Consider the following 16,853-nt stretch of genomic DNA (forward strand, 5'->3'; position numbering starts at 1 on the left):
CCCGATTCTCCATATCAAGTCCAAGGATTTGACAAGGCCGGGTGGGTTCCTGCACTAGTGGGCCCACAGTGCGGGACGATCCCGGGCCGAGCCCACTGGCCGGCACTCGTTGGCAGCGACACGCATCGTCAGTAATTAACATCTCCGGCATTCGAGGATGCAGCATAGGCAGCAGAACGGCTGGTGCTGCAGCTCGCCTTCGATACAATCACACGCATGTGGTACAGTATGACCACGCTGGTGTCGGTGGTGTTGGTCCCGTCCTGCGACGCTGGTTTTCTTGCGAACCCATCGTCTAGAATTTGTGATTGCTTTCGCTGCCCCCGGTTTGTGTGGACAATGCACATGCATCGTGGCCATGTGTATTCAACGTAGCAATACAAGCTGCCGACTATGGAGTACTGTGACGCAGCTCTCTCTGGGCCTATTGCTGCAGTGATTCCTTTGATATGCCAAGCATACACTAGTGGAAGCCGGTGGACCCAAACAGCCGGCAATCATCTGGAGGATTGGGCTGGCGAGCGAGTCAGTACACTTCAAGTACTTGTATCTGGACAGTGATCAAGGAGACGAGATTGAAAACGAGCCAGTAACAGTGCCGATCTGACATTGCCGTCTTGCAGCGACCTATGATCCTGGTACGCGAGACGGCTCTGTCGTGCTACCAACCGACTTACGGCCCTGGCGATATCGACATTTCTTCCATCCCGGTTCGTAGAGCACATCAACAGGACTATTATCGACTGGACCCTGGACGATTTATCCTCAAGAAGGCGGTTTGGGCAGAACATGGCGCAGATGATCATTCTCTGTCGGAGAGCCCAGTTATGCCGGTCTTTTAGCCATATCGTCATGAAACCCAAAATCGCAGTGTAAAAGCCTTCGTCAATTGACGCGGTACGGCAAGTGAGCTCTTCCCTTAGGTCCGTGCTCGTTGGTACAAGCATCCGAGTCTCCAGGTTGGCTATTGGTGGGCTTCCTCGCTGCACAATTGTCCCCTTCACTTCGGAAGTCGCCGACGCGAGGTCAAGCAAGGCGATCGAGGCTAGCGCTCACCACAAAATTGGTACGGCGAGCATATTTTCCGCCAGCCAATGGCAATGGCGTTGCGGGACATGTTGTGAAACCTGCTCCCCCGAACCAGCATCGGGCTTCTTGCAGGTTGTTGAGCATGAATCTTGGTCAAGTTTTGAACGCCGGCATCTCGACGGGAGCTTGCGTTTTGTGAGAAGCTTCCCAAGACGTGTACGGCACATGCTCAAAGAGGGGCCTGGCGGGTACACAGACGCTGGTCGCCCATCAGTTCCTCGGCGGAGCAGGCGCGTGGGGATTCGATAATTGCGACCGGGGTGGATGAAGTCGCGCCATTAGTGAACGCGGCTAGATGGCCTTTGAATGTCTGCACGAGTGGTTGTAAACGAAATTCAAGGATGGAAGTGGAACAAGCACGTTGGCGCCAGGCTACGGCAGAAACTGGAGACAGGAATGAGTATCCCTGTGGAGCGGGCGATTGAGGAATGCACTTGTAGAAGGAAAAAATGATGACAGCTAGGCACTCCTCGATCGTACGGTGAGGGAAGTCGTTTACCATAGCGGAGGGAAGTTCCAAGGGACTATGGTAGGTAGCCGTACGTTGTAATTGGTTCCTCGATTGCACCACACGATGTTCAAGACAACTGACACTCGTAAATTGGCAGGAACCCACGTCATAAAACCTTCCATGGCACACCCCCTTCACCGTGCTGCACGACGGCAGGCCAGCGGATCGGGTGCCCCGTGCCCCTTTCGCTCCGTGTGGAAGGTGCATCTTGGCTGCGGCCTTCCTGCAGGCGGTTCATTTCGCCATATGGCTCTTGCCTTCTGTTGCTGGTGAAAGGAAATTGTGGCAAAGCTAGGAAGAGTTCGCGACTGCCATTGGCCCTAAGCCTGTTACAGCATAGAGCCTTTGTTTTGTGCTGCAAGCCTTTGCCAGTGCTGTTCAGGTTAGGGGACCCTTGCATTGCGTCTGCAGCACGGTCGCCGGTAGGTGGCAGACATGACTTTGGCAGCACGGCATCATCCCGGCTCAACAAGGTAGTGGAGCAGATCCAAGTGTGTCGGAACCATAGATGCGAATATAACTGCGCGAACCTTTATTCGCGTCCCTGAAGAAGATCGTATTAGTTGAAAATACCATCATGATAGGCGACGAAAACGCCGGAGGGTTCATGTCACCGGTTCGCAACTCCGACGACGGACGCAGGCGACAGGTGAGGTCTGCACTGGCTCCGATACTGGGCGAATCCCATGCCTGGGATACCAGCCGGTCCGCATTTTCACGAATGGCCTTGCGCTTCTCGTATCATTACGTGCGTTTGCACTGGGCATACAATGCAGAACGACGACGGTGGCTGGACTGGCTGGCCAAAGCAGCACAGCAAGCCAAACGCACTCCACAGACTACGCCACTGCATAGACTCCATCCTCATCCAGGGCGAGCAGGCAGATCGTACGTCAATAGAGCCCACTTTAAATACTACAGAGGCTACAAAGATAAAGATGAAGTGCTCCTGCCAACAGTTCATAATGTGCGAGTTCCCCAAGGTCCAAGACACGACACCTGTTGGGGGCGGCGTACCTAAGTGGAACAGTAGAAATAATACTGCTATCTGTCACTGACAAAGTCTATGGGAAAGCGGCCGAATGTACGGAGTACGGCTGAAGAGTATTGAACTTGCTCCGGCCGGACTGATCGTCGTGCCGGGTGAAGTCAATTTGATTGCATATCCTCGCCATCTGCGCTCGAATGCAGTCAGCTGCGCCGGACGCTACTGGTACGAGGGTTGAGTCTGGCAAAGTTTGGATCATCACTAAGTCGAATCATGGTACAACAATTGCCCTCCGTCTCGGTAAGCATGGCATCCTCGCAGTTGTATGATGATCGTTGTTTGCAAGCAAGCACCTCGGTGTGAGTGGGCATTTCGCTTGTAGGTACCAGGGAGTGCAGTGTTACTACAGTAGTAATAAATAGATCACATCACACTTCGCTGCTTAATCCTGTTCACCGGCGAATGCCATCTCGTAGGGACCATCGTGGTTTCCTGTTTGGCCTTGCACGTTCTGTCCGACCAGCCATTGTCACTCAAGTCCAAGTCCACGGCTCGATGACCGAGCTAGGCTAACGATCCCCCCCTCTCGCCTCTCTCCCCCCTCCTTCCCTCCTGGTTATCATCATGCCTCGGTCAGAACACGGTGTCTCGGCGGACCAGGTCGACTTTAGCTCGGCCAAACAACAGCGGCCCCCCCTCCCCCCTTCTCCGCCCACCCGTCTTCGGCAATCACTTGGATGGATCCAAGATGATACAAGAAAATTCAATCTGGCGCTTGCCGAACTGGCGAACGATGGGACGCATGCGATTCTTGATTGCCACTAGCTCGCAACCACCAATTCCTAAAAGGCCGAGAGGCAGCAGCCTGTCAGCGCATCTCGGCAAGGGACTAACCTAATAGGTAAGTACCTGCTAGAGAGTCCGCTCTACTCATGCTAAGTAAGCAAGAAGGTGTGCATGTACAGAGTACGGGAGTGCAAAGAATACCTTCTCGTTATACTCCCTGCATGCGCACCTACTTGTACACCTCACCTACTCCGTACTTGCACCCAAGGAAGGTTGACATCAAGGGAAATGGGACTGTAGGTGTACATGCACATGAAGTATCGTGGTATTACACACCGAACGTACAAGTATTGCAAGTACATACTGTATTCGTTCCCGTGTACGCGTACTGTACTCCGTACATGCACGTACTTACAAATACACGTTTGCGAGGTGTACAAAGTAGGCTTAGCACCTGCTCCTGCTAACTTACTTAGATCGTGCTGTAGTGCCTTATCTCTATAACCCCGTACATGTGCCTTGAAATACTAGGATATGTACTCCGTACGAACATGCAAGCGTTCTAGTGCTCGTACTCCTACTTGTCCATGCAGTAATTACATGTACATGTACGGAGTATGCAAAACCATCTACACACTGAACGGAGCACTCTCGCCGGTATAAAACATGTCTGGGAAGTAGTAGTGCTATCCATGTGCCACCAGCAGAACTTGCGAAGCGGCAGATAGTTCATCGCCGCAACCAACCCGAGTTCATCCGCCCCCTCGCCCCACTTCTCCCTCCCCCCCCCCCTTCCTCCCTCTATCGAGGCAAGCGGTCAAAGTGTGGGCCTCAAATCTGTGGCTTCAAAATGTACAGTACTCCGTACATGTACTTGCTACTGTGCATGTACTGTACCCTTGGTCGGGTGGGTGTACTTCGTACTTGCAGTTATCTGCGCATGGTGCTCATGATAGGTACGCAGTACATGTGTACATTGATGTAAGTACTGTCTCGCCAGAAGCGCCTCAAAGGGCTGAGAGCTGCCTTGTGTCTCGTATGTTTCTCAACAATCGCACTGGGGGAGGTACGTACAGGTACACCAGAGCGAAGTACAGTTCCAGTGCCCGAGAACATGTCCGCAGCGTTGCACGAGTGCGGTTGCTCAACAAGAGATAGTTCCTGCTCTACCGTGGGTCGCCCCCATGGCATGACGATGCACCCACACACAACACTGACAAATACGCACACCCACGCACACACGCACAAACACGCACACCCACGCACACACGCACACACGCACACGCACACACGCACAGAGAGAGAGAAACACAAACACACACGCACAATCTCGCACTATGGAGAGAGAAAGTTGCAATGTAGGGGTACTACTGAGCCGACTCGGTACGTGAAGTCCATTAGTACACACGCAGTCGATCAATCATTCGATCCATCGATCAAATCAGTCAATCAAGCAAATCCATCCACTGAATCCGCTCCGTTGCCTTCTGCTTCCCCCGGCCACTCCCCATCCACAGGTAGGTGCAGTGGGAAAAGTACTCTCAAGCGGGAGGCAGGTTCGCTTCCCGTCCAGTTCCATACCCAGTAAAGTACTTATTACTTATTTACTGGTATGGCGATATCCATACCCATCCCCATATCCATCCCCATACCCCGATACCCACAACCAGATCCATACTATCAATCCATACAATCCATCCATACTCCGTCCTTGCGAGCACAATCCCTACATGTACAATCCATACGATCCATACGATCCATATCCCCAATCTCTCTCCATCCCCCCTCCCCATCTCCAGATCCAGATCCATATCCATCATCCACCCCCAACGTCCGGCCTGGCGTCATCCCGTTCATTATCCAAACGCGCCCCTCATCCCTTCTTGTGCTCGTACGTCGGATCTGCACAGTCCCTTCCCGTCTCGCTGCGTTCACTCGCATGCACATGAGCACCAGACGCAGACAGGCTAAGAGTGGCAATCGCTCTCGGAATCGCCCAGCCAGCCTCGCGGTCCACCAAGGCCGCCGACCCTAGATGAACCAGTCCCCTCTCGGACAAGCCCCAAACCAGGCTGTACCCGATCCTCGCTGCCGTGACGGAGGGCAAGACAAGGACAGTTCACGGCGCTCCGAACACATCCGTGTATTCCCTAGCCTCGCTGAGAGTTGAGAGCCTTAGGCTGCAGGGCCTTCACTCAGTGTGCCGGTACAATAGCAGGTGCGGGTACGGCCACGGTATTACTTGCTGCACTTTCCCTGCCTGCTACGTTACGCTTGCTGCTGCAGCGCCTCGCCTCGCCTCGCCTCACCCTCAACTGGACTCAACTCGACCGACCGACTGGCCACCCACACCCTCCAACTCCACCTCCACCACCACCACCAGTGCCAGTGCCAGTGCCAGTGACCACCCACCCATCTGTCTGTCCACTGCTGCACCTCCTGGCACTTCTACCGTCCCTCTCCCATTCCCTCCCCCCCCCCCATTTTCGGCGCGCGATACATACTTTAACCTCCTTCCACTCTCTCACCCTCGCTTCCAGTCCGGCATTTTTTTCTTTCGCATAACGGCCCTGAAGCTTTTGCTGCAACGCCCGCGTTTCGTCGAATCGCTTTTCCTTCCTGCGTCGAAACGCTCTGACCAGCACGGCACCCTGTTGCGCCTGCGTCACAGCATACGGACAACGGTACCCTTCCACCCCGTTCTCGTTGCGAGCACAGGCATCCTCTCGACAACGACGCCGTGCGCGCATCCGCCCCCCCCTCCCTTCCGAGCCCGCCACCGATAGATCCATCGCCTATCGAACTTGACCATCTGTTCGATCGTCGGCCAGCCTGCATTGACCATCTTCAGCCGTCGCCGCATCCCGGCTTCGCGCATCGCCCGTCCGGAGTCGAAATCACGTCGGCCAGCTAACTCCCTGCGCGTCGTGCCATCGCCATCCTTGCGCCGTCTGCTTACCCGGCCGCATCCCGGACGAAGCCTTGCCTTCTCCTCCGCCCGTTGTCGCGTCGTTTGTCCGTCGCTCAACCCTCCCACACCTATCCCTTACCCTCCCCTCGGCGAGCCGCCCCGTTGCGACGTCGAGCCGTGCGACGTGCGACTTGCGACAGCGTCCGATCCGGCGCCTCACCCTCGTCGCATTCCCTCCCAACACCAGCATCTACCGCGCGCTGCCCCGATCGAATCCCTACGCGTTCACGCCGCCTGGCTCGAGCAATTTCGCATGCGCCCGCTCGCGCCCGACCCCTGTGCCATGAACGTTGAGCAGATCGCACCGCCGCCGCCGCATCACACAACATCCGCAGCTCCCGTCGCGTCCGCGAAGGAGTTGCATTCCAACCACCGACGAATCCAACTCCCGACCACGGCTGGTGCCGACAAGGGAGACATGGCCGCCACCGGATTCTTACCGCCGCCACACGCCTTTCCCCCAACCGCCGCCGCCGCCGCCTCGACGGCCTCGCCGGCCCATTCGACCTATCATCCCCTCCACATGTCGACGGCGCACATGTTTGAGCGCGAGCCCGCCAGGCCCTTCGCCGCGCCCTTCTCGAGCTCACCGTCGCCCATGGTCCGCGTCCTCATCCGCCGCTTGCCCCTGAACACCTCGGAGGAGTCCCTGCGTCTCATGGCCGTCTGGTCCAAGGACCTTGCCGACGTCGAGCTGCTGCCGGTCGAGAAGTCCGAGGACGAGGGGTTCCGGTCCGCCCTCCTCAAGTTCCGGAACATGGCCGGTGCTGTTGAGGCCAAGAACATGCTCGACGGCCGCTCCAACATCTCCAACGACGCCGAGATGGCCGTGGAGATCCTCGCCACCAGCCCCGCCCTGTCTCGGCGTCATGGCAAGGAGCCACCGTCGTCGAGCGCGACCTCCTCGGCGGCCTCCTCCACGCCCGCCTCGCGCCAGCACTCGCGCTTCAATGCCATCTTCCCCCCCGTCGACGCCCTTTCGCCCACCTCCAACGGCGCCTTCCTCGCCCAGCACGAGTTCACCAACGCCGTCGAGCCGCCGCCGGCCGTCAACTACCACAGCATCTTCTCGCCGCAATCCCCCATAGGCAATCACCTCTCCGACCAGCGGCACCGCATATCGGGCAAGACGCTCATCAACAACAACGACTACGGCGACGACGACGAGACGACCGATCTGCTCAAGGATCCTGTCGCCTACGCCGAAAACGGGCTGGCCTCGCAGCGGCGCGCCACGGCACCGCAGCTGCCCATCAGTCGCATGGCCGGCCTGTCGCTCGCCGCCGCCGCCGCCGGCAACCCCCCGGGGCCCTCGTCCCTGCCGCAATACATGAGCCCCATCTCGCCCCTGGGCGGGGGCGGGAGCTACGCCGCCGCCGGCCACGGCTTCCAGCAGCGATCCAACTTCCCTCCCGTGAACCCGGCCGACCAGAACCCGCCGTGCAACACGCTCTACGTCGGGAACCTGCCCATCGACACCTCCGAGGAGGAGCTCAAGGCCATGTTCTCGAAGCAGCGGGGCTACAAGAGGCTGTGCTTCCGGACGAAGCAAAACGGCCCCATGTGCTTCGTCGAATTCGAGGACATATCCTTCGCCACCAAGGCCCTCCACGAGCTCTACGGTCAGCCGTTGCACAACAGCGTCAAGGGCGGCATCCGCTTGAGCTTCTCCAAGAACCCGTTGGGCGTTCGTTCCGGTCACGGACCCGGCTCGGCCCCGTCTGGCATCGCCGGCGGCATCAACGGTTTGGCCGGAGGCGTCAACGGCTTCTCCACGGTCCACGGGCCCCCTCCCGGCCTTGCCGCCCCTCCCGGCTTGCCGGGGGGGCGCAACTACAGCTTGTCGGCGACGATGAACACCGGCGGAGGCCACCAGAGCGGTGCCGGTCTTCTCGGTGCGCCAAACCAGCCGTGGAACACGCCCAGCTACGCGGGGCCGAGCGGGACGCTTCAGGCGAACTCATCATACCTTCCTCGGCACACGATGGGTTAGTCGCCGTCGCCGTTCCCTTAGCGAACGAGCTCCGGGAGCACGCACAGCATCGGGCATCACCCCGGTCTGCGGCGGACACGGAGCATGCATCCATATCCGATTGTCCTATTTTGTCTTGTCTTATCATTCATTTACCTCCATCCAGCTTCGTTCCCATGGCGCGCGTTGGACGACAAGTTGATTCGACCCCTGCTTTTTCAATTATTATTCCTTCCTTTAATCAACAGCCGCTGGCGGGCGTTGCCGCCTCTGGCGCAGGGAGGGAAGGAAGCAACGTACGTAACGTAACATGGGTATTTGTTGTATTCTGTTTGTCATGCATTCGGTTCGCGCGTTTGTCTTTCTTCACGACGTTGCCGGCGTGCACAACATCGACGATGCAGATTTGATGCAGGCTCATCTTCGTCCGAAGCCTAACCGAGCCCAGCTGCACGTCGCTTCTGCGGCAAGGAGCAGCGGGCACCTGGGGCTTTGCCATGGAGTTAACGTCTGAGCATCGGCCTCGAATATTGGTCGCGGCCCTCGGAGCGAATGTTGTTTCTCGGAGCAGGCGCTTGTCCTTCATTTCCACTGCATGTTTCGGCCAGCGGGAGGCTTGATGAAGAGCCATCGTCCACTGGTTTCGCACAAGCCGAAGTCACTCTCTTGGGATTCATCACATGCATTTCCGTTGTTGTTTTTTTGTTGTATTTCTTTTCCCGGAGCGAATTTTCGACGAGGACCGAGACGCGAAACGACACGGAGACAACAGTCAAGGAAGCAAGAAAGCAGGAACCAAACAAGGGGAGGAGGTGGTGGAAGACATTTCATTTATCTCTACACGCTTTGGCAATTATTATTCGTGATTGAAGGCAATTTAAGGCACGGCAGAGCGGAGCGGGTAGGACGACGGCAGCATGTACGGCGAGGCAATGTTTTGGATCCAGGATGGACGATCTGATCACGGATGCATGCATGGTGTCGTACACGGCATCGACAACCCGCAACGACTGGTAGGCACGAGATGTGCCTCTTTCTACAGCAAGGGAATTCGCATCGCAGCACCTGCATGCTGGTCTGGTGTCTTTCGCGACAGTTTATCGCTTTTCGCATCGGGTGCATGGGCATAACGGACGCATGGGCCGAACGGATCAGCGAGGCCTCATGGAACTTGCATTTGGCATGGTTGGTACTATGCGGCGCGGCCATCTGGATGGGACGCATTCCCATCCACCGCGAAGCCGTTTGCATTGCATCTCGGTTCGACACGGAGCCGTGGCGGGCGTTGCATTCCCCGGGTGTACCTGGAAGCCTGCTCGTTGTTTGCTTCCTCTTAATAATGTTCATGCCAGTCGGAAGCTTGCGAGCATCCTCTCATCTTACTTCTGACTGAGTTGACTTTCCATCGAGCTGCATCGTTGGCTTAGAGTTGGGCGCGGGTTTTTTTGGTTTCACAAGGAGGGGAAGGGAAGGGCATTGACGGAACTTTCCTTGTACTCCTCTTGTTCTCCCTTTTGGCGTCCAAGAATCTTGGTTTTCGGTTGGTGTCTATTGATTCCCATTCGTTCGCGTGGCTGTCATGTCTATATAGACGCATCGTGTGCTGCATGAGAATGACGCCATTTGCTCGAGCTCGTTGCTTCGTGAATCGCCGTGATGGCCAGTCCATTGCCAACAAGTACGTTAGGCGCGATATGTAGGGCTAGGTCCGTCCAGTACGTACGACGAAGCCAAAACGCGAGCTCAAGGCTGGAACCGAGACGCGCCCAGGATCGAATCAATGCGAACGAACGCTGGGCTGATCGGCTGTTGTGTCAGTCTGAACTCATGCTACTGCGAGGAGCAAACATTGGCGAGATGTTTAATGCATGTGCGAATTCACACCAAGGCCTATGTCGCCTGTAGATACGGCATGAAGGCTCTGCAAGTTGGAAATGGAAAGTTTGACGTTATCCCTCCTCGGAGTGCGCGAACAACGGGAAATGATGTCGCAACCAAAGTAGGCAACCAGGGCCTAGGATGACGAACAAGCCTGGGGGGGAGCCGGGCGTATACACAAGGTGAATTCAGCAAAGCAAACGAAGGAAGGCCTGTCGTTTGTAGAGCTAGGTCTGTTTACACATTTGAGTTATTCGACCTGCACTATCTCACACGCTTCTCGCTTCGCTTGTTACTCTCCAAGCCGAGCTCGACTTGGGATCTGAATTACCATCCTCAAATGCGTTGTCATCGCTTGTCCACCCCATCGTCATCGTCGCCCAGAGATCATGAAACATGGGCGGTGCAGCTGCCTCGGATGGCCTCGATGGAGCTTGTGGCATCGGCATCGGTCCAAACTCAGCATCCCATAGGGGTAAGAATTGTTTCAGACTTCCATCCAGCATAGGGCACCTATGATGCATGCTTTTGGCAGCGGGTTGCGCTTGCTCGACGGCCAAGAGGCGACGCTCGTACTTTTTCTCGACCACACCCAAGACGACTCGAAAGGCCGACAGCACGTCGACCCCTCTAGAGGCCGGCGTAATATTTGTCTCCTGGCACATCTTGGACAAAAACCGACCGAATTGAAGTTCTGACCGGGCAGTCGAAGAGTCATGCTCGGCACCCTGCGGCTGGTCGAAGGACAGGCGAAGTGCCTGGATGATGGCGAGTATGAGACGTGTCCAATCGCTGAGGGAAAATGCCAAGAATGATGCTTCCTCTAGAGAACTAACGTGCTCGAGGAACTCTCCGAGTTTCCGAGACGCGTCATATAACTTGAACGCGGTAGGCGGAAAAGGTCCAACCCTCAACAAAGGGGACCCGGGACGAGGGAGGCTGAGAATGAGGCCGCCGTCGAGGTAAAACTCCATGAACATTGTCTGCATCGTCACAGGTGCTTTAGACTGTTAGCATCCGTTTATGCGGTACAATGCAATGCAAGCCGATCGAGAATCATACGAGAATCGGCAGCGGCGGGAGGCAATCTAGCTTGCAGCTCACGAAATTGCAAGCCGAGGCCAGATAGGATCAGCCTACTGTGCTGCTCGCTTTGGTCTTTGCACTTTTGAGTCGCTTCGGATGCCTCGTATAGAATGCTCGACAGATGGTACAACGTAGAAAGCACCAGGTCTCCGTCGTCCTGCGCGTTTTCTTCGAGTATGTCGCAGCAGACATTTGTCCACGAGGTGAAGGCAACTGCAAGGCCTCGCTTTCCTTGCCAAGTGGCAGCAAAACTCGTTCCATCAGTGTCTCAACATGCGGAAGTGGGAGTCCATCTCTCGCCTTACGTCGAAATGATGTATATGTAGCCCAGATGAGCCCGGATACCGTCGAGCTGCTGGTCAGTCGCCACATGCACTCGTAGCTCATGCTGGGTTGTCAACGGCTCATCCAATTCGAGGTCGTGGATCAAGTCTCCTGCCATTCGCAGGTACTGAATCGCCTGCTTGTTCTTCGGTCGCAGGTGGAAGGGGTACCTGAAGGATGAGCATCGTCACCAGACAAGCGGAGTCGGATAGGCGTACCACGCACAATAAATGAGAATACCCTGGAGCAGCTCCAGGCTCCTCTCACCACCAGCCACAAACTTGAGCCCGAGCACCTTTCTGAACTCGTCATCGTACAGGTTGTGCCCCTGGAGGGTCCTCGAACCAGACGCAGCAGCCAGAATTGCCAACAAGACAAAGGGTCTGGTGGCAGCGAGGCGCGGCACGGTCGCATCATGGGGAAGTAGAATGCAAGGAAAATATCCAAGCATCGATCGAAATGAAGTCAGAAGCGCCTCGGCCGATGCGAGGTTGAACGATGGTGTTCCTTGGAATTCTTGGATCGAGTGTGTCGATGAAGCCGACGGGGTCGGAAGTGCCCGAGAAGAATGTGACGGCTCGGACATATCGAGATCAGCATCTTCTTGAAACAGTCTATCGACGAAAGCTTCATGAGAACCGTGTAAAGCGGCAAAGCTGTCGTCGGCCTCCGGCCTCGGGACAGCAAAGTCGATGCTGAAACTTTTGGACGGGCCTGGTGTCCGCGAGTGTGATTGTAGCCGCGCAGTGTCCTCGACCCTGCGAATTCTTCATTTCAGTAACATGGGCCTCTGTGCTCTACATCCAGATGCAGGTGCGGATACGGACGCGCGCAACTTACAGTTCGGCACCTAGAGGCAGCCTGCGGGTCCGGATCCGTGTCCGGGGACCAGGTCTCGAGATGCACTCCCTCTTCGACGCAAAGCATCTGTCACAACGAATAAGCTCTGAACAACCAGCTCAACTCTCCCCACCTTGACAAGCAGACAAACTTTTGACAAATTCCAGGTCGTTCGCTGGGCTCGCATCGAATTTTGGTTACCCGGCAGGCCTCACATGCCGTCGACACTCTTCTCCGCACTGATCCGGGGTCGCCGTCCATTCATTCCCTCGTTTCCTCCAAAATTCAGGTACAATGATCCCCCCGAGATATTAATTGCAATGCAAATTTTCCGTACGCAGAACTCAGCATGAACCGTCCCTGAGATTGATGGATGCGGAGGAGAGTCGAGTCGATGGGTTCCACAGCTCCGAAGTCGTTCGGATATACTTACGGAGTAATACTTGTACATGTAATACAGCGCATGTACTCCGTACTTAAGTAATGTATAAAACATAAAGTGGGGCATCGTCCTGGCATGTTCTTCGTATTCGTATTCGTCGTGATTCATTGCCACCACAACGTCACTCCTGAACCGGACCTATCCTGTCCGCTTACAAAAGCAACTATCTGTTTGGAACATATGTGGCATCCTCAGATGTTGGGTCAACATCTCAGATAACTCGTACTATCTGCAATCCTGGATTCAACTCCTGGAGCGTGCGGTCCACGGCCTCCGTCGCGGGCGCGACAAGCATTCCAGCCCCTGACGGCTCCGTCCTTGTGTGGTGACATGTCCAACGGTGCTCGGTAACGTTCTTCGCCGCACAGCTGTCGGAGCAGTACAGCGTCATCTGCTTCCTTTCCAGGCATTCATTGCATGAGACGGCCGTACAAGTGCCGTCGTTCATCTCCACGTCCTTGTCCTCAAGCTGAACACACTTTTCGCCAGCCTCGCAACTATGTTCTTCTTCCACATGCTCATTCTGCAACTTCATCAGCATTTCTCCATCAAGCGAGGCGTTACTTTCATCTGGCACTCACGTGACCGATGTGGTAACACTCTTCGGTACAATACACCGTCAGATTCTTTCGCCCTCCCATGTGAGCCATGGCCTGGCAGAAGGAGCACGAAAGCAGCTCCTTGTAGTCTACCGTCTTCCCACAAACCAAGCAGGCTGGTGGGTTTTGAAGCATGCCGCTCGGGGCCGACGGGGCATTTTTGCTGGATAACCGTCCCTTAGCCAGTTTCTTGTGCTGCTCAAATGCCGTCCTGGCTCTCCGGAGCTCGCCCAGTCGTCTTGTGTGCTTGTCTCGCAGCGATTGCGAGCTTCTGGTTGCCTTTAAATCGGACGCAACTCTGTCCATGATGCCCTCCAGTGTCAGACTGTCGCTGTGCCGGTACTCGTCCAGATATTGCTGGGCGCTGTCTAGAACAAGGCCGGAGGACTTGTCATGGAAGAATTCGGCCATGTAGAGCTTCTTCAACTCCTCAGCATTATCCTGTACGGCCGCCACTCGCTCTGCAAATGCCTCGACGCTCAGTGGCCAGTCCGCTGGTTTTCCGATTCCCTCCAGCATCTTGCCCACCAGTTCCGCCCTTGGTTGGCCAGGGTTATCCAGCATCAGCCTATGCTCTTCTTGATTGGCCAGCTGGACCGTCGTCGTGATGAAGTCGGGGTACGTTCGCAAGACCCATCGATACCACGCCTCTTTCTCGGACTCTATCCTGGCCTCAATGGATCTGACGCTCCTCTTGCGAGCCTTGGCTTCTTCAAATAGACCCTCAAGCTCGTGGAGGAACGCCTTCCGGCCAGTGAACCACTCCCGGCCCTGGCTGTCCATGTATCTCTGCCGTATTCGATCCAACACCTTCTCATAGCAGTTCGAGCAATTTCCCACCTGATCATTGACGCAATTTTTCGCACACGAGCTTTTGATAGAGTCTACCTCAGCCAGGCAAAGTTGCCCTTGCTTCTTCGCCGTGTTGAGCTCGGTCCAGTGTTCCGGCATGGCATGAGCCGACATTTCTGCAGATAAGACCGAGCAGACCGAGCAAAAAACCTGTAGCTGTTAGCCTCACTGGAGGCACAGCATCAAAACGTATTTGTCAACACGCAGCGACTGTTTTGTCGTGATTCTAACGTGACTCTGTCGGTTCGGCTATTTGTCGGAGGCGTGTTGGAAATGCGCGAAAGAACCTCAATGTTGCGTCACCAGAAAAGAAATCCAGAAAATAGGGGGAATCACATTTACGAACGAGACGGCGGTCAACAAGAAAGATGTCGAGCGTTGCATTCGTTGGCTTGTATGGTCGGTATCTGCTATGAAGTAGGCGATATGCGCTAGGCTGACAATTCACTCCCACCCCTACTTGTGTATAAACTGCAGCTTTCCCGTATTTAGCCGAATTTCTGCCGACCTTCTCCAACTATACTTAGTACAGTAATTCGAATCCCGACTCCTTTTCCACCTTAGGTGGACATACTTACGACAACGATTTACCAGCCTTGCGATCAACCCACCAGCACCTAGCTCTTGAGGGTTTTTATTTGTATCGCGACGCGCTCCCTCAGCCGCTGGACTGTGCGGCTTGCCTTCAGCCTGCTCGTTGCTGCATCCGGTCTACTTGCGATTTTTCGTTCCCGCTGCAATGGTAAGCCCTTCAACGTTCCTGTATTGGTTGACTTTACCGAGAACCTTCCCCGCCCCTGACATTTCCTTCCAGGCCGACAAGCTCCGAAATCAGCAAGAACTCGACCGTCTTCAGGCGAAGTTCCTCGGGACTGGCCACCCAGACACCTCAAGCTGGGAGTGGACGACGAACCTCCAGCGCGACACGTATTCGTCCGTGGTCGGCCATCGACCTATGCTTGCCTATATTGCTGTTGCAGAAAACGAGCCGATCAGCAAAGTCCGCGCAGCCCTGATTCGAGTATACCTCTCCAGTCCGCTATCCACCATTCATAGCTAACAATCCTCAGAAAATGGTCCAGCCTAGTGGCCCTCCACCAGGGCCTGATGACGACGTGGATCTCCCGCGTGAGAGGAACGCTTGACTCTTCAGCCCGTCGTTATTGGTTTGATTATTAGTGGCGTTATTGGGAGATACCCCCGGCAGGCGGTAAAGATCACACGTTTCAGGATTTCCTGCGCTCTTTTGTTTATTCATACAAATATGACGCAGAACTGCGTGCACAGGGCGAGCAGGATCGGTCGAGTTCACATTATTCTCGAAATGCGTGAGCTAGTCTTCGCCATTGCCTTCGCCACCACCGGCTGGGCTTCCATATTCCCCCGTTCCGTTCTCGCCCCCTCCGCCGGTTGCTCCTTGCCTTGCCTTCATTCCAAAGCTGGCACGTAGCTTCTTCTCCATATCCGGGCTCCATTCGTCGTATACTTCCCTCACCATTCCCATGACGCCGTCGAGCCCGACTTCTTCCTTCGCCCGCGGTCCTACGTGCCAAGTGATGGTGTGGTCTCCGTCATGCCCGATTGGAGGCCGTTCAACTTTCTTCACCACGTAACCTTGCCTCTCCATCTTCTTCAGCGTTACTTCTGTTTTTTCGTTGGTAAAGTTTTGGTCCGCATTCAGGCGCATGAGGTATCGCTTGAGCTTCTGTTCGCTCAGTTCGCCAGCGTTCAGCCATATCAAGGAAACAACAAGAGTGTAGAAGGCAGCATATGAGGCTTCCTCTTCTGCGCTCGGCGTTCTTGATGGCTTGATAATGGCAGCGGTGCGGTACGCCGCTGGTAGTGTCGACGTTAGGATGTACGATCCGGAGCCAGTTTTAACCTGCGAGTGCGAGTTCATCGCTGGGAGACGTTAGCTTCAGCTAGGGAGTCGAGCAACGGCAACAGAATGACCTTGTCTTTTTTCTTGCAGTGACATCTTCTCTCGGACCGGCAACTCTCGAAGCTCCATGCCCCAGACGGCTCGAAGCTGTGTTTGTGCCAGAGCAAATATCCGTTTGAAGGAACGGCCTTGGTTCAGGAGAACTATGCCTTTCGTCAGCTGTACCGGTTTCTGTTCCTATGTGTACCAGTTTTACTTACCCCTCTCTTTGATTCCATCCCTCCGTATCGCCGTCCGAGAATATTCGCAAGAAAGGGCGTATCGAACCAACTTCTTGGCCAACTGATTGTCGGCGTTGTGATTTCGGTCACCGTCAACATCCACGCCATCCCCGGAATCGTAATCGGGCTCATCATCCGAGTGACCACGATTCTGGCGTTGTCGAGGCGGGGCATCTTCCTCCGATTCCTCGTCTTCGGCCTGTTTATCGTCGTTAGCAAATTTCGCTCTAGTCTGCTCCCGAAGGTGGCATGGCGTTGCGGTACCGGACGTCTCCTTCTCTGGGACGGGGGCATTGTGGATTAGTTAAATCAACGACGCGTCACGCGCGATCGTTTTTGTTTCGGCCCGTAG

The 16,853-nt window shown here is 55.5% G+C and overlaps 5 protein-coding genes across 5 annotated transcripts; 3 read left to right on the top strand and 2 right to left on the bottom strand.

The window, feature by feature from the left end:
• Positions 1 to 2,177: 2,177 nt before the first annotated feature.
• On the top strand, positions 2,178 to 2,621 carry DCS_01000 (uncharacterized protein; the record flags this gene model as incomplete). Its single annotated transcript, XM_040798335.1, has 1 exon — positions 2,178 to 2,621. One exon carries the CDS (start codon positions 2,178 to 2,180, stop codon positions 2,619 to 2,621), a length of 444 nt encoding a protein of 147 aa, XP_040659218.1.
• A 4,007-nt stretch (positions 2,622 to 6,628) lies between these two features.
• On the top strand, positions 6,629 to 8,338 carry DCS_01001 (RNA binding protein; the record flags this gene model as incomplete). Its single annotated transcript, XM_040798336.1, has 1 exon — positions 6,629 to 8,338. One exon carries the CDS (start codon positions 6,629 to 6,631, stop codon positions 8,336 to 8,338), a length of 1,710 nt encoding a protein of 569 aa, XP_040659219.1.
• Positions 8,339 to 10,464: 2,126 nt separating this feature from the next.
• Positions 10,465 to 14,452, bottom strand: DCS_01002 (uncharacterized protein; the record flags this gene model as incomplete). The annotated part of the gene is made up of 7 exons (XM_040798337.1): positions 10,465 to 11,195; positions 11,258 to 11,532; positions 11,587 to 11,775; positions 11,824 to 12,363; positions 12,446 to 12,455; positions 13,320 to 13,410; positions 13,469 to 14,452. The coding sequence occupies 7 exons, from the start codon at positions 14,450 to 14,452 to the stop codon at positions 10,465 to 10,467; spliced, it is 2,820 nt and encodes a 939-aa protein (XP_040659220.1).
• A 625-nt stretch (positions 14,453 to 15,077) lies between these two features.
• On the top strand, positions 15,078 to 15,483 carry DCS_01003 (uncharacterized protein; the record flags this gene model as incomplete). Its single annotated transcript, XM_040798338.1, has 2 exons — positions 15,078 to 15,359; positions 15,409 to 15,483. The coding sequence occupies 2 exons, from the start codon at positions 15,078 to 15,080 to the stop codon at positions 15,481 to 15,483; spliced, it is 357 nt and encodes a 118-aa protein (XP_040659221.1).
• A 188-nt stretch (positions 15,484 to 15,671) lies between these two features.
• Positions 15,672 to 16,795, bottom strand: DCS_01004 (MAGE protein; the record flags this gene model as incomplete). Its single annotated transcript, XM_040798339.1, has 4 exons — positions 15,672 to 16,240; positions 16,292 to 16,423; positions 16,481 to 16,700; positions 16,766 to 16,795. The coding sequence occupies 4 exons, from the start codon at positions 16,793 to 16,795 to the stop codon at positions 15,672 to 15,674; spliced, it is 951 nt and encodes a 316-aa protein (XP_040659222.1).
• Between the last annotated feature and the right edge of the window lie 58 nt (positions 16,796 to 16,853).

The sequence above is a fragment of the Drechmeria coniospora genome, chromosome 01 (genome assembly GCF_001625195.1).
Source record: "Drechmeria coniospora strain ARSEF 6962 chromosome 01, whole genome shotgun sequence".
Taxonomy (NCBI): domain Eukaryota; kingdom Fungi; phylum Ascomycota; class Sordariomycetes; order Hypocreales; family Ophiocordycipitaceae; genus Drechmeria; species Drechmeria coniospora.